Here is a 16,380-nt window from a genome sequence, read left to right as displayed (position 1 = left end):
CATTTACACATACAGAAAAATATTATGTGCACATTACTAACACTGAATGCTATTTCCAGGCAATGCGTCTTTTGCATATACCACCACTACATGTTGGCCTGCAGCAAGGTTTTGAACTGTTTGCAGATGAGAAAGATGCTGGTGGTGGAGCACTGACACCTATGTACCTGCTGACGGGTGTGTCACTTCCATTGTGGCTACACCCTGCTGCTGTCAGTAACTATTTGCCATCATCCTTTCTAGCAGGTCTTCTAGCTGTTGGAATAGGAGATACAGCTGCATCTGCATTTGGTTCCTGGATAGGTCGTCACAGGTGGCCAAGTGAGTGTCACCCATCACACTTACTAATATAATTAATAATTATATTATCAATATGGAAAATAACAGCAAAATCAAATAATGGAAAATCCAGGATGGAATGTAACAATATTATGAAAAGGATAGTTATTACTCATCATAGCACAGAGATCCTGAGTCGCAGGTAAGGAGAACAGAAAGACTGTCACAGTATGAGCTTTCAGCAAACAAGACCGGCTTCAGCTGCCAGACACTGGTCTCGTGTGTGTGTGTGTGTGTGTGTGTGTGTGTGTGTGTGTGTGTCCGTCTGTCAGTCTGTTTATTTTTGACAAAGGCCTTGCTGGCCGGAAGCTAGTTTGTGACAGTCTTTTTGTCGTGCCTACCTGCGACTCAGCATCTCCGCTACATTGTGTGTACCAACTATTCTTTTCATAATATTGTGAAAATAACAGCGAATTTGACAGTAGTGCAAATAGCTTTATTAATGCATTGTTTATTACATGGGTGGGTACATTCACAGTTGTAATGATGATCGTAGATATTATAATTGGCTTCTTCGGAAAGAAGCAACGTGGATTTTTTATTTTTTATTGGGAGAAGTCAGTATTGAAACACACACCTTCTGGTCTCTTATACAGCATATGTAATTTCTTTTACAGATTCGGTGAAAACAATTGAAGGAACTGTTGCTTGTATATTGAGCCAGATTTTTTTGAGTGGGTGTTTGATGGCATTGGGTAAGTTGCAGCTGGTGATTTCGTGCCCATAATTTGTGTGTAAGTGTATCTTTGCAAATAATGAATGTACATTTGCAGAGGAGGTGGTTTTTGAATTCACAAAAGGTATAAGGGACAGTTGGTATTTTATTTTGAAAGCAGAAAGAAATATTCAGTGAGAATTAACTAACTAAACAATTAATTTAAACATTACCCTAATTTCCATTATAATCATCATCAGTCTGAGCTTTGTAATGATATTGGTGAAGAATTCTTAATTTTTGTTTCTAACTACTCATGTACAGCTTGTTTCATCTTTTTGCTGTGTCTGAACAAGTAATAAAATTGTGTTGGTTGAATAGTTGGATATCAAGCAGCACAAGGTCAGGACTGTAAGATGGATGTGGCAGCTTTTCTCTCTCTCTCTCTCTCTCTCCCTCCCTCCCTCCCTCCCTCCCTCCCTCCCCCTCCCCCCCCCCCCCCCCCTTCCTCTCTGCTCTACCCAGATTATTGATGATCATTGTGTTTGTTTCTCAGTATGGGGCCAGGTGATGCTGTGCATTGGAACCTTTGCCAAGAACACCATGTTATTTTATTCTTATCACTGATTCCACTTAGTTTTGAAGCATGTATGAACACCACTCACTTTTAACAGTACATTGTCGTCCTTAATAATCACAAATAACTGGCCTTGTGAGTCCCAAAACATCATTTCATCAAATTCCAGATGTTTCCATTCAAGACTAGGTTATTTGCAGTTTGTTTCATGGTGGTGAATCAGTACTTAATCCCGGCTTATAACATAGTTTAAAAGTGAAGTAGTCATCAGTCTGAAGCTTGTTTTGAACACTTCAGTGCTTTACTAGCCATGACTGAGCGAAGTAACGCAGTGGTTAGCACACTGGACTCGTTTGGGAGAACGACAGTTCAATCCCGCAACCAGCCATCTTGATTTAGGTTTTCCGCGATTTCACTAAATCGCTTCAGGCAAATGCTGGGATGCTTCCTTCGAAAGGGCATGGCCGCCTTCTTTCCCCATCCTTCCTTGATCCAATGAGACCGGTGACCTCGCTGTTTCGTCTCCTCTCGTAAACAACCCAACCTTTACTATTCCTGGTCCTGTTCGAGGTGGTATACCATTGCTTTCCTCCCATTTTTGAACTGACTGACCCAGCCAGTTATAAGGGGACCTACAGCTCAATGTGGATTCTGAACCACGCTGCAGTTTGGCATTTTTCACATTTTCGATCATTATAAGAAGTGAAAGAAGTAATAAGCTACAGATAAAATTCTTAGGTTTGATGAGGAATCGAACCCCAGAAATTCACCACTGAGCTAGAAATTAACTGTGAGGTGGCAGTTGTGGGTGATGGTGGTTTATAATCACTTTTGTACATAGGTTCCTTTATATTAGGAATATCTGTGGCCTCTGCATTAGGAATATCTGTGGCCTCTGCTTCATTCATCCCTCATTTACTTTGTTACACAGTGTGAAAAGAATTATTGCTTAGTAAGTCTTGAGCTGATGTATCTTGCATGTTAAAGGTTGGGTTCTACTGTAGACATTGACATTGTGTTCATGAGTAAACTAACTCTTTTGAAAATGTCTTGTTCCAGGTTACCTTGATGCAAGTGTAGCATCTGTTTCAAAGCTGGTAATGTCAGTGGTATTGACATCCCTTCTTGAGGCAAAAACAGATCAGGTGGACAATTTAGTGCTTCCACTATTTATGTATTGCATTCTTGAACTGTAATGGTGGTACGAAATAGAAACTGCAAACTTTGTGACTGGCTGTGCTCATTCCTATAGAACACATAAGATCTGAAGTACTGATAATAGCTCCATTCACTTATGTAACAAAAAAGATAGAGAAACGGAGGATATCTGTATGCCAAAGAATATAGGTCTACAATCTTACACATTAATGTAACTGCAATAGAGGAAATTAATTTCAGAGCTACGTATACAAATCTGTATTTTTATATTTATAATGATAATTTATAGATTTTTAAAGTGCCTTCATGTTACTACATAAAAACAGTTTTTTTTAGAAAATGTAGATTTGTTGCATATTACTTGTTAGTGTATTTTTAAGTTATTAAATGACACTTTCAAGACTCGCATTTCTCTCATTTTCTCTTACAGAGTTGTAATGAGATTTATGACAAGATAAATTTTCAACCACCTATATCTTCATTTGTTGGGACTGAAAAATCACTGTATCCACATCATAGCTTCATGCCAATAAATTTTATTCTGATATTTGAACCTTTCCAGTATTGTTTAATATTTCTCGCTATCATTCTGTAGAATGATCACATATTTGGGAATTCTGGAGACAAAATATTGGAAATCACAATCGTAATGGCATCTTGGCACTGGTTGCATGTGTACCTCTTGACATGCAGTCAATAGAATAGGAAGCAGGGTTGTGGGTACTCTGTTATGGGAGCGTCAGTTTGACACAGAGGCTGCAAAGCCTTGTAGGTAACAACCATATTCTGCTGAATCCATTTTGTTCTGATTTTGATAGTACCACTGTAATTTGTCACAAATGTTCTGATCATTCTGTTGGTTTAAAGACCCCAAGAGTTTTTTTGAACTACTCCATGAAATTTACAATTTTGTACATGCAAAGGCGTGTTTTCTGTTTAGGGTGTAGAAAAATTTCCATTACCTGTCACAATTAAAGGTTTACCGAACGAGGTGGCGCAGTGGTTAGCACACTGGACTTGCATTCAGGACGACGACAGTTCCCGTGTCCAGCCATCCTGATTTAGTTTTTCTGTGATTTCCTAAATCGCTCCAGGCAAATGCCGGGATGGTTCTTTTGAAAGGGCACAGCCGACTTCCTTCCCCGTCATTCCCTAATCCGATGAGACCAATGACCTCGCTGTCTGGTCTCCTCCCTCAAAACAATCCAACCCAACCAACCAATAAAAGGTTATTTATTTGTCACACAACCGGTTTCAGGCTTGCGCCCATCCTCAGGTGTTCATACATTCATGTACACGTTAATATTACTGGAGATCAATGTATAAATACAAAAAATTATTTGCTGGTGACTAAACAGATACAAGTGGGACAATTGTAAGTGGCGAGGCAGCATTTGTGGAAAATATCTGTACTTACCTGAAGACGCTTCATCTTTCATGAAGATGAAGCATCATAAAAATGATGCTTCATCTTCATGTAACTACAGATATATTTTCCACAAACGCTGCTTTCAATATAAACATGTACATGAATGTATAAACACCTGAGGATAGGGGAAATCTGAAACTCGTATGACAAATAGATAACCTTTTATTGTGACTGGTAGCGGAAATTTTTCTACACCCTATAAAGGAACAGTCAGGGAGTTCAAAACCATCCACAACGGGTAAAATTCATTCACATTTTCTGTTGCCAAAGAAGTAACAGTTTTAATGCAACTAAGTGTAGTGTGTGTGTGTGTGTGTGTGTGTGTGTGTGTGTGTTTTGTATCATATCTGAGGGGTTAATCACCAGAAGCATCCTGTCTCCTCTATAGGTAATAGACTATGCACAGATTTGTGATTTAACCTAGGACTTTGAAACAGCAGCTGATACTAAAGAAATGTGCATCACCATTTCATTCGTTCTCCTCATTCCTGACCAAGCATTGGTGATGAAAATTTCTTTGACTAACTAGACTATAACCAGCTATCACAGTCAGTGATCATCACACTAACACAGTAGAACACATCCATCAGTGACCCTCCTACTAGTTTTTGTTATCTACTGTGATGGCAGCATACCAAGTGGATAACAGGTTCCAGTTGAATACAGTTACATGTGAATGTTAATAGTATTGTTTCTGTTGACTTCTAATTTTTTTTGTTTTTTACAAAAAAAGCATTGTAATGCAAAAGTTGCAACAGTAACGAAGGATTCACATTAGTCATTCTTTAGGTTTTGTAATGGCTCTGAGGGGGATGTAACATCACATTGCAGGAGATTGTTCAATAAAAGTTCTCATGTAACCTACATTAAGTAAAGATTGCCATTTCTTTCTAGGACTAGGAAATGGCAAGTAAGTAGCAGAAGACAAGACATTTTGCAGAAAAATTATTACTGTACAAAATTAACCAGCAGACACTGTTATCGAGGAGGAAACTGCCACAAAAAATGTAATGATGAAATGTTAAACGAGGAGAAAACCTATTTTACAGCAAAAGACAGTAATTCCCCCATTGTTGCTACTGTATCAGAGATAAAGTAATTAAATTAAATTTTTGATGTCTTGGAAAGCAGTGTGCGAAAATCAGTGGACTTCTTGTGAAATTGAAGTAAAAAATACTACAGTTATAAGAAACTATTAAACTGTCTGTTTGTTGTGAGATGGCCTTAATGGCAAACATAATGTTTACTAAAGTGCGCGTCATTTATGTTGGCGGCCAAGTTTAGGTTCGTTCTGCGCATCTGACGTCACAAAACAGTCAGCCAATGAACAGAGAACGACGTTGCCACATCTCGACTGCAGTGCAGAGCATGGACGAGTGTCTTCAGTTTTAGAAACGTTCAGTCATAAATAAAGTAATGGAACAAAAGCAATGTCTTGATAGCAGACATTCTTTTATAGAAAGTTTGGAAAAAGCATTCTTTATACCAATTGCTTCATATTCTATTAATTAATTAAAACAAACAAGCAATAAGACTCCTAATTCAGGCGATAGCAAGGAAAGGTGTTTGTATCACTCTCACGAACCGCTTTTTCGCAATAAAGAACAGCGATAATTGTTTATTTCCTATTGTACTTCGACGAAGCGTGAGTAATTCATAGTCATACCAACAGTGTTTGTCAGTATTTTGCGTGACGTGTTATAAACCTCATGGAGTAGTATAGTCAGACGAGGTACGTTAGCGTAACGGTTAAGGTGTTGGGCTGCTACGCGAAAGGTTATGATTTCAAACCTTGTGCACTGCTTAATATTTTCATTATTTAAAAACAATATCGAAGGGCCTTACTTCACGAATTATATTCGTTTGAATGCAATTTTTTAAATTTCTAGTGCTTTGTCTCTTCATTAACCCTTTCGCTGCTGCAGACACGTGCTCGCCGCATTCCACGCTGTGCGCGATTTTGTCATCACTGCACTGCTCGCCTGTGCAGACACATAGTGTTCCCACTGCTTTGACACACTTATCGTTTGATTTCACAAAAACTATTTGGCCCAAAAATTTGATTTTTACACGTCTTCTTGACTGATACCTTCCCCCCATAAATGACTTAATTTTGTTTCAATGTTCAACACAGTTATTATGCAGCATTAAATGTAGTAAATCATTGCACAAAATTTTGAAGAGTTTGCAGAGGTAGAAGTCCATAGCATATACTTTCCGTATGGTCGATTTTAGTTGCCACAATGTTGAGAATGAAATGTGGACAAGATACCTAAATTTCATACAAAATTTACTGTATAACAATATCTCATTTAATTTAAGTATGACATTGGTGTCGTATGTAATATTGAGAAATATTCCGTCTTTCGCGACTGTAATAAAAGTATTATTTACACCGGACACGTTTGGCTTTATTTTAAAGCACTTCAATCAAGGAAAGGTATGGCACATACACAATGGTACTCATGCTCTCTTTCTCGTTTTTGTTCTACAGTCGCAGTTTTACCAATGGTACTGAAATATATTCCTCTTCTGCAACTGTAATAAGGGGCTTATTTAGACCAGACGCGTTTCTCTCTTTTGAAGCATCTTCAGTGGACAGTATTTTGTCTCCTCCATTGCCAAGTCACCTTTCGTAGTTTTGTGCTGCGGTAACACAATATTCAACGTTTGTGTTGGCAGATCAGTGTTTTAGCAAATAAATGATGTTTGTGTGTGCCACACACAAAAATTATATTTGACATAGCTCAGAGCACTTCACTGATAGACGGTATATTCAAGTCCTAATGTTTTTGTAAGTCCACAGTTTTGTTTAATGTATTTTGTCTACTTCCTTTTGATTGATTGAAGTGCTTTAAAATAAAGCCAAACGTGCTCAGTGTAAATAAAACTTTTATTACAGTCGCGAAAGACGTAATATTTCTCAATATTACATACGACACCTATGTGGTACTTAAATGAGCTACTGTTATACAGTAAATTTTGTATGAAATTTAGGTATCTTGTCCACATTTCATTCTCAACATTGTGGCAACTAAAATCGACCATACGGAAAGTATACCCTATGGACTTTTACCTCTGCAAACTCTTCAAAATTTCGTGCAATGGTTTACTATATTTAATGCTGCATAATAACTGTGTTGAACATCGAAACAAAATTAAGTCATTTATGGGGGAAGGCATCAGTCAAGATGATGTGTAAAAATCTAATTTTTGGGCCAAATAGTTTTTGTGGAATCGATTGATAAGAGTGTCAAAGCAGTCGTAACACGATGTTCCTGCACAGGCGAGCAGTGCAGTGACAAAATCGCGCACAGCGCGGAAGGCAGGGAGCACGTCTTTGTAGCAGCGAAAGGGTTAATGCGGCCGTGGTGGCTTTACTTCATGAGCTGCGTGCTCCCCCCTAAACGTAAGTTTGGGAGCTATGCTATACTATGGCACTGCTTCTATTGGCGCATGCGTCGTGTGCAACTGGCAACGCAGCAATCTCCCGCGTCTGGTCAGGCATGCGCGAGCCGCCAAGATGAAAGAATTGAACTATAGCTCCATTATCTGGGTTTGAGGACACTTACCTACAATAATGTGTGGGTCACAATGAGTAATGGCATTTTGAAGTTTGACAGCTATTACTGTGCTAGTTTTCATAGCAACAGTAAAAGCTATACATCTGATTCATATTTATGTTGTCAAGACTTCCCAGAAATTGGGTTCGTTGGAGAAATGTGCCTGACTTGGGATGAAATTTAAGAGATTGGAGGTACAGACTAAGGACTATAAAATTTTTCCAAGCCTAGTACATGAAAGAAAACAATCTAATTTTGTAACATCAGAAACAGTTTATTTAGGTCAAACATAATTCATACTTCAGATGGCGGGTGGCTTGGTTCTGCTTTGTGGAAGAACATTTCCCAGCTCATCTAACTACCAGCTTTTTCCAAAAAAATAAGGTAAGCTCTGCAGTTAAATCAGTCATTTTAGAAATAGCATAACTTCGTTAAGTGCATATTTTTTAGGGAACATAAAAACTTTCTTTTAAGAAAAGTACAACACACATCAAAAGTTGATTTGTCTTATAATCTCCAGCTCCTAGTATACCCAGCCAAAACCGTAATCATAGTGACCAAAACCATAATCAAAGTGATTAGTGTTACTTTTTTTTTTTTTTCTTTTTTTTTTTTTTTTTTTTTTTTTTTTTTTTTTTTTTTTTTTTTTTTTTTTTTTTAAAAAAAAAACTCAGATGCTTGTGAAAATTTATCCCTGAAACATGTTATTGTAATCAAATTACTATAATTTCACTTTCAAAATCTGTGAAACATATAAAAGCTGATTTATACAGCAAACTTACATAAATGTAACAATATTATGAAACGGAAAGTTGCTAATCACCATATAGCGGAGATGGTGAGTTGCAGACAGGCACAACAAAAAGACTGTCACAAATAAGCTGCCAGCCAGCAAGGCCTTCATTAAAAATAGGACACGCACGCGCGCACACACACACACACACACACACACAACCACAACTGCAGTCAAGTGTGTGTGTGTGTGTGTGTGTGTGTGTGTGTGTGTGACACCATGCTGTCGTGTGCTGCTGCTGCTGCTGCTGCTGCTACTACTACTAGTACTACAATTTTTCACCATTTAACAATATTTTTGAGAAATTTAATGCGTGTGGTATTAAAGGGCCTTTATCTTTAAGGAACTGTGTTAAAAGTGCTCTTGACCACAATGAAGTTTTAAAGCCATGGATACTATCACGGAAATATTTAGACTGTGGTGAGAAAGATTTGGGCCTGCAAAGGTGCGAGGAGAGAAGTAGAGGTGTGGGGGGGGGGGAGGGGGGGGAGGGGGGGGGGTGTGGGGGGGGGGACGGGGGGGAGGGGGGCTGTGGGGGGGGGGGGAGGGGGGGGGGTAAGGACTGCACAGGTATGCTGTTGGGATAGGAATGTTTACGGCTGGATACCGGCAGGTGGAGATCAGGGAGTGGTGATGGTTGACGCAAGGGGGCTTCCTGGAAATGAAAGGTAAGTTCCATAGAGATTTACCATGTGCACAGTTCAGAAAATCTTGTTTTGGTGGGAAGAATCCAGGTGGCACAGCCTGTGAAGCAGTTGTTGAAACCAGGCCCACCATGTAGAATGGCCTGCTCAGCAACTGGGTTGTCCAGCTCTCCCTTGCCAGTTAGTGGTCGCCACTCATATGGACAGACAGCTTGCTATTGGCAGGCCCATGTAGAATGCCGTACAGTGGTTGTGTCTACATTGGTAGTTCACATGACTGGGTAGGAGATACCTGTGGCAGGACTGGAATGGGTGGTAGTGGGAGAGTGTATGGAAAAGGTCTCACATCTAGGTATGTTGCAGGGATACAAGCTATGGGGCAAGCAGTTGGGAGCAAGGTTGAATAAGGAGGGGCTAGGATACTGTGTAAGTCAAGTAGGTAGTGGAATATCACTGTTAGAGGTATGACTTCAATAAAAAGAAGATATTAACTTCAGAAGTTGAGGCATGATACAGTGTAAGAAACATCAAAAGTTTATTAAAAGTATGTTTGGACAGGGCAATGAATGGGTATGAGAACTGGACTTTGGGGAATTGAAAGGGAGTGTGTGAATTCTTTTGAGATCTGTTACAGGCCCCTTCTGAAAACCAAATGGACAGATAATATCACTGACAGTTTCAGCTCTCTGAGACTGCAGACGTATGTGCAAGTTTGTTAGTGTGTGTGTGTGTGTGTGTGTGTGTGTGTGTGTGTGTGTATCTTTTTATTGTGCCTATCGCGACTCAGCATCTCCACTACATGGTGAGTAGCAACTTTCTTTCTCTGGTATTGTTACATTCCATGATCATGAAGTCATTAAGAGTGGGAGGGAAGAGATAATTTAACTCTTTTGTTAAATGAGAATCCAGATTATTGGACACCTGCTGGCGGCTACACGGGTAGCGGAGGCTGTGTGGTGTGGACTGGGCGGTTTTTTAGGTTAGAAGGCCTCGGGAAAGTATGGGGTGGGCTGCAATCTCAAAGGGTGCATGGCAAATACAGGACGAGCTTGGATCAAGGAACAGTCGGAATTGTAGTTGTAAATTGTTGTAGTTGTGCTGGGATGTCTGAAAGTGAAATGAATTTGTCATGGATACCGTGAGCCATTACAATAATGGTAACCTTAGAGTGTAGCTGCACAGTCCAGTAGTATTGTTGTAACACATGAGCCCACAGTGTCTCACAAACTAGTTAAACTGTATCAAATTCAAAAAGTGACAAGTTGCATATTATACCTACTTAAATGGCCTAATGACAATAGTTTTGATATAACACCTGTTGCCTGACTCCTATTTCGATTCTGGATTTTTCATTATCTTTGTAAAGTCTAATGGAAGTTGTTACAACATTTGTTGAACACAAGTAGCTTCTTTAACAACAAATTAAAATTGTGTGTGTGTTGACAAACCAAGCAATAGAAGTTCTCAGCAGACTGTTCCTCTGAGCCACAATAGAAATAAAAGCTAGACAGTTCCTGATTAGTTAAGTGTCAGAAAGTCCAATTACTACTTAGCCAATATGAAGGTGTTTAGTAGTCAAAGTACCATTAAACCTAACAGTCATGGAAACCAAAATGTTTGTTTTGTAGCACTATGGACATAGTAAACAGTCACGGCAGTTGGTCCACAGATGGAGGTGAATCAGATAGCAGGAAAATCATCACTGGGGTGTCATATTTCTGCCCATTACAGAAGGAGACATAGGTGATTTTACACATTTTGCTATGTCCATACCTTCCAATATACATTCGGTAGGGTTACTTAACCTACCCACCCACTCCCTCCATCCTGTTGCACTGGCAGGTAATTCCAGTACTTGTCCGGCCAGTATGAAGGAGGAAGAGGCAGCAGAAATGGCCAGAGACTGGGTGATGTCAAGATCAAAGGTTCCTGGAAGACATCCAGGGCTGCTGGTGACAGTGGTGTTGTATGTGGAGTTTCTTGTGTAGGCTCAGTCTTCTGAGAATGGAGGCATCCCTGCAGCATGTGGCAGATCCAGTGATTCAACTCTGATTAAAGCTGGATCGATGTCTGTGTGTCCCGTAGCTTGTAGTAAGAGAGGGCCAGGTGGCCACCCATGTCATCTGCAGCTGGAGAAAGCTACAATGGGAGAGTGAAGTGCTTCCTGATAATGGAGGCTACTGGCTAGGATGCTGCAACCAGAGCTGGTTGTGGTGCCGATATAGCATCCTACATTTTGTAGCCACCAATAACACTTGACACCCTTGCTGTTTTGCCATGGACCCTGGGTCCATTACAGATTCTGCTCAGACATGCATGGCCCCTCCGGGGCACCCACTCAGAATAATGTCATTGCATTTGCTTCGTGTTTTCAGTAGTAGGCACAGGAGATCTGGAAATGTCGTGTGGAGGCATCCCTGGAGGACATACCGGTATATGTCGCACTTTGGCATGGACCATTCTGCCAGCCTGTTTGAGGCTGAGGGGTGTGGTAAGATGCTAAAATTCATTGTGGGTGCAAACCTTTTTTGAATTTTGACACTGTGAATTGGGGACTTCTAGGTCACCAGCGTGCACGGGTGCACCCTCTGTTCTAAAGATCCTCTCCAAGACTACCACTGTGGTTGTCTGCTAGAGGTGGAGGACATAGATGAAGTGGATAAAGGAGTCCCAAGGAGTTGGCGTGAACTCTGTCGTACTGCTGCCTCTGAGCTGGTAATGGCGAGAACTGCAGTGGAGCTGACCAGTGTGCCTGACAACTGCCCCACCTGTACATCATCATTGAACATACAAGGCCAGTAAACACAGTGGCATGCCAGTTCCTTCATCCTGGAAATCTCCTAGCAGGATTGGTGGATATGCCGAATCATGCGACATTGCCGGGAAGATGACACAAACACCTAACACTGTTCATCATCTTTAAGGAACTCCGCAACTTGATGAACCTGAATATGGTGCTACCACTGAGAGAATCAGTGAAAGTAAGGTGGATCTGCACTGTGAACATTCTTGAGTTTATAGAGGCATAATGAAAAGATAAAAGTATTCAGAAACAAAAGATAAAATACCATAATAGGTGTGAAACTGTTGTACGTGGCAAAAAACGTTGTCGCTGACAAATTTTCATTCTACTGGACCTCATACAAACTTCCAGCAATATATTTATTAAGAAAAGAATGAAATTACTGTTCATAAATCTGAGAAATCATTATTGTATCATGTCACCTAAGAATGCAATTTATTTGAGAGAGACTCAGTGCATGGCAGTGCACATTTATTTGCACACTGCAACCAGGACTTCTGTTCTAACAACTCACCTTCTTCAGAACAGATTAGAAAGTAATTTCATGCCACTAGAGATGAAAAAACATTGATAAATGTTAGGGAGGAGAGCCTTGATAAAAAGTTGACAGTTTTGAGCAGATGGCTACTTCGTTTTCTGGTGAATGCCTAGACTACTTAGACAAATGGTGTGTGACATTTTAAGAACTCAAATGCTTTAGTGAACTTAAATGATAAAGTATGCACAGATGATGTACAAAAGTGTGTGCAATTCCTGAGTGATAAAGGAATTGTAATAGAGGATGTAAAATGTTGTGATAAAGTGTGTAGTGTGAACCAGCTTTTGTGCTGGCATAGCTCTGAACTTGGGAAATTGCCCTTATAGATAAGTGGATTAGATATTTTAGTGCCACTCTGAACTGCTGAAACTAGTTGAGGATTTTTCCCCCCAATTCCTGCACACAATGTTGGGAAGACCATGTCATTTACATATCCCAAAAACTCAGTTCTGCATGTTTTGCACTGAAAATAATTTGTAGCATTAGAACTGTAGCACAGAATGTGCAAGAATAGAGTATTTTTTAATTTCCATTTTATTGTATCTTATAGAATAATGTTGTGGGATGTTACAAAATCTCAATTAAAAGACATTTTTAAATTACAGAAAAGATCTGTTAGAATTATTGCACACAGCTCTCCACAAACACACTGCAGACCCTTATTCATTTAGTTAGAAATACTTACAGTACCATATTTGTACATATTCAAAAGTGTACTGTATGTAAGAACACACTTGAGTAGTTTACATATAAATTCAGATTTCCAACACTATAATACATGTATCAGCAAGAATCTGCATGTGGAAAGAGCAAGAAAAATAAAAACCCAAAAAATGTGTCCTATTACAGAATAAAGCCATTTTGTACTCTGCCAATTTGCATCAAGGGAATAATGATGATGGAAAATTTAAGTCAGAATTAAAAGAATTGCCTGTTAAAGAAATATTTTTATCATGTAGAGGAATATTTTGAATCCCTAAATCACTAACAAACACTTGTATTTTCTTCAATATTATTTAAATCATCCTATTCTCATTATAAATTTTTTATTTTTTTGTGTATTCTTTTAAGTGTAAGCGATGTGATGAATGTGTTCACCAAAGTGCAGTGCATGCATGTCAAATTATTATTTACTTATTCAGAGAACATGTGTAATACCACTTCATTAGTTCATTGTATAAGTTCTTTAATACACTGTAAAGTGTTAATTTCATATTAATTAATAGAATTGTGCTGCACCTATGCTGTATAGTGTTATGTCAATTCTGTATCATGTAAGTGACGCAAAGGATGCTAATAAACTAAACTAAACTAAAAATGCTAATGTTGAGAGTATTTTCATTAATAAGTGTGCAGTGGACAGATGAAAGGAACAGATTAGCTATTAATTCAATCAATGACAATGTTTTTGTGAAGCATAATTTTAAAAACTTCAGTTATATGGTATTTCAAACAGGCTACATGTGTTGTGCAAGATGAGTTGAGAGAAGTATAAATCATTGCTGTTGATGATCACATTGAACACTACATGTCAGGATTTTAAGAAAATATAAATGTGTATGCTTGTGAGTATATGTAAATAGAATTTAAGTTCAAACTTTACATCATTTTTGTACTGACCAGTAATGTCCTACAATTATTTATTTATTTATTTATTTATTTATTTAACCTGATCAGATTAGGGCCATCAGGCCCTCTCTTACATCAGACCAGTGTTCCACACATGCAGCATTTCACACATCAGAGTAACATCATGAACATAGTTTAAATGAGAAAATTAGCTTACTCTAGTGACAATATGAATAAAGACTAGTGACTAAGACCTAATAAAGTAAATGCGGAAGTATTTTTACAACAGTTGCTATACATACAGATTATGATAAAAGCAATAATAATAACAGTAAAACAAAAAATCAAATAATAATGATAAACATGACTAAGACCTAATAAAGTAAATGCTGGCAGTATTTTTACATCAGGTGCTATACATACAGATTATGGTGAAAGCAATAATAATAACAGTAAAAAAAAATCAAATAATAATGACAAACATGAGAAAGATTCGCAATAGTAATGAAGGTTTGTGCAGATGTACATTAATATTTTGGTGTGTAAAGTAGATGTTTACTAGTATAGTGAGTTTCGGGTAAGGGAGGTTTAAGGAGAGGGAGAGAGGGAAGTAATGAGGTGAAGTGCACTCATGTACAGAGGAAGGCATTACTGTTGCTTAAGTAGATACGTCATTAATTGTTTTTTGAAGCCGGTCATGTTTTTAAGTTCTCTAACATAACGAGGGAGGTTATTCCAGAGTCGGGTTCCCGCTACTGTAAAGGACTTGGAGAAGGTGACTGAGCGATGCAGTGGAACGGAGAGGATTTTATTATGATGGGAATGTGTGTTTCTGTCATGTTGTTCCGACATGAGTGTTAGGGACGAGGAGAGATATGAGGGACAGTGTACATTTATAAGGCAGTAGATGAGACAGAGTGTATGGAAATCTCTGCGTTTGTCTGCACGCAGCCAGGACAATTTTGCATATGCTGGTGAAATGTGATCAAAAAGTCGAACGTCACAGATATATCGGACGCAGGCATTCGTGACCAGTTCTAGACGTCGGGAATTTTCCTGAGAGAGGCCTTGTAGGATAATATCGCTGTAGTCAATGATTGGGAGTATAAGTGTTTGTACTAATTTCTTTTTCAGATAGAAAGGGAAGAGTTTTTTATATTTTTGTAGGACATGAAGGGATGCTGATGCTTTTTTGCACACTGCAGTTACGTGCTCTGTCCAATTTAGATTTTCATCTATTATTACTCCCAAACTCTTTGCTGAGGGCGAGAAGTTAATAATTGTTCCATTTAGGATAAGAGGTGGTACGGATTCCCGATGTTTTGGGCTAATAAGCTTAGAGTGACCAACAAGTACTGCTTGGGTTTTAGATGGGTTTAGTTTTAGACCTATGTCCTGTGCCCATTTTGACAGTGCATTGAGGTCAGTATTGAAATTTTCAATAGCTTTCTTGAGATTGCTTGGTTTCGCACTTAGATACAACTGAAGGTCATCAGCATACATATGGTATTTGCAATAGGTCAGGACCGATGACACATCTTTGACATAAAGAGAGAAGAGTATAGGACCTAATACTGAGCCTTGGGGAACGCCTGACACTACCTGCCGCCATTGTGATTTTATATCCCCAGACAGGACGCGTTGCTGACGAGACGTCATGTATGAGCGAAACCATTGCACTGCGCTTGGTGAGAAATTTAGACCGCTAAGTTTGGCTAGTAAGATGTCGAAGTCGACAGTATCAAATGCTTTGCTGAAATCTAAGAAACAAATGATAGTCGCTTCTTGTCTGTCCATGGCAAGTTTCAGGTCATCTGTTACCTTTATCAGAGCGGATGTTGTGCTTCGATGTTTACGGAAACCTGATTGGTATTCGTCTAATAGGTTGTTAGTAGTTAGGTAGTTGGTGAGCTGGTCATGAACTATATATTCTAAGGCCTTTGATAGTGCAGGAAGAAGGCAGATGGGGTGGTAGTCAGAGGCTGCTGTGGCGATGTCCTTTTTAGGCAGTGGCTTAATTTGTCCCAGTTTCCAGGCCTCAGGGAAAACACTTGTGATTAATGAATCGTTGAAAATGTCTGTTATAGAGGGCAGTAGTTGGTCAATAATAAGTTTTACCATCTGGATAGTGATACCATCATGTCCAGTAGATGCTGATCTAATCCGCATTATGGCTTTCTTGACAGTACTGCAAGTGACGTGCTGTAGATAGAATTTTTCTTTGCTGCAGTCGTTCATCCCAATGAAGTAATCAATGATTCCCTGTTTTTTTTGCGGATCAATTTTGGTTGCAGGTAATGTGAAGAATCGGT

The 16,380-nt window shown here is 39.0% G+C and overlaps 1 protein-coding gene across 2 annotated transcripts in view; it reads left to right on the top strand.

The window, feature by feature from the left end:
- The window catches only part of LOC126412268 (dolichol kinase), a 60,628-nt gene extending 57,422 nt beyond the window's left edge, over nucleotides 1–3,206 (top strand). Inside the window, exons 6-8 of one of the 2 annotated variants that reach the window (XM_050081774.1) lie at nucleotides 60–321; nucleotides 957–1,034; nucleotides 2,631–3,206. In XM_050081774.1, the coding sequence (XP_049937731.1) occupies nucleotides 60–321; nucleotides 957–1,034; nucleotides 2,631–2,767 (477 nt within the window). In that variant the 3' untranslated portion in view covers nucleotides 2,768–3,206. The remainder of the gene's footprint in view (nucleotides 1–59; nucleotides 322–956; nucleotides 1,035–2,630) is intronic. The other variant, XM_050081773.1, reaches the window with a different exon arrangement.
- Nucleotides 3,207–16,380: the final 13,174 nt, after the last annotated feature.

The sequence above is a fragment of the Schistocerca serialis genome, chromosome 7 (genome assembly GCF_023864345.2).
Source record: "Schistocerca serialis cubense isolate TAMUIC-IGC-003099 chromosome 7, iqSchSeri2.2, whole genome shotgun sequence".
Classification (NCBI taxonomy): domain Eukaryota; kingdom Metazoa; phylum Arthropoda; class Insecta; order Orthoptera; family Acrididae; genus Schistocerca; species Schistocerca serialis.
The sequence above is the reverse complement of the archived record's forward strand: the minus strand, read 5'-3'. Positions and strand labels throughout refer to the sequence as shown.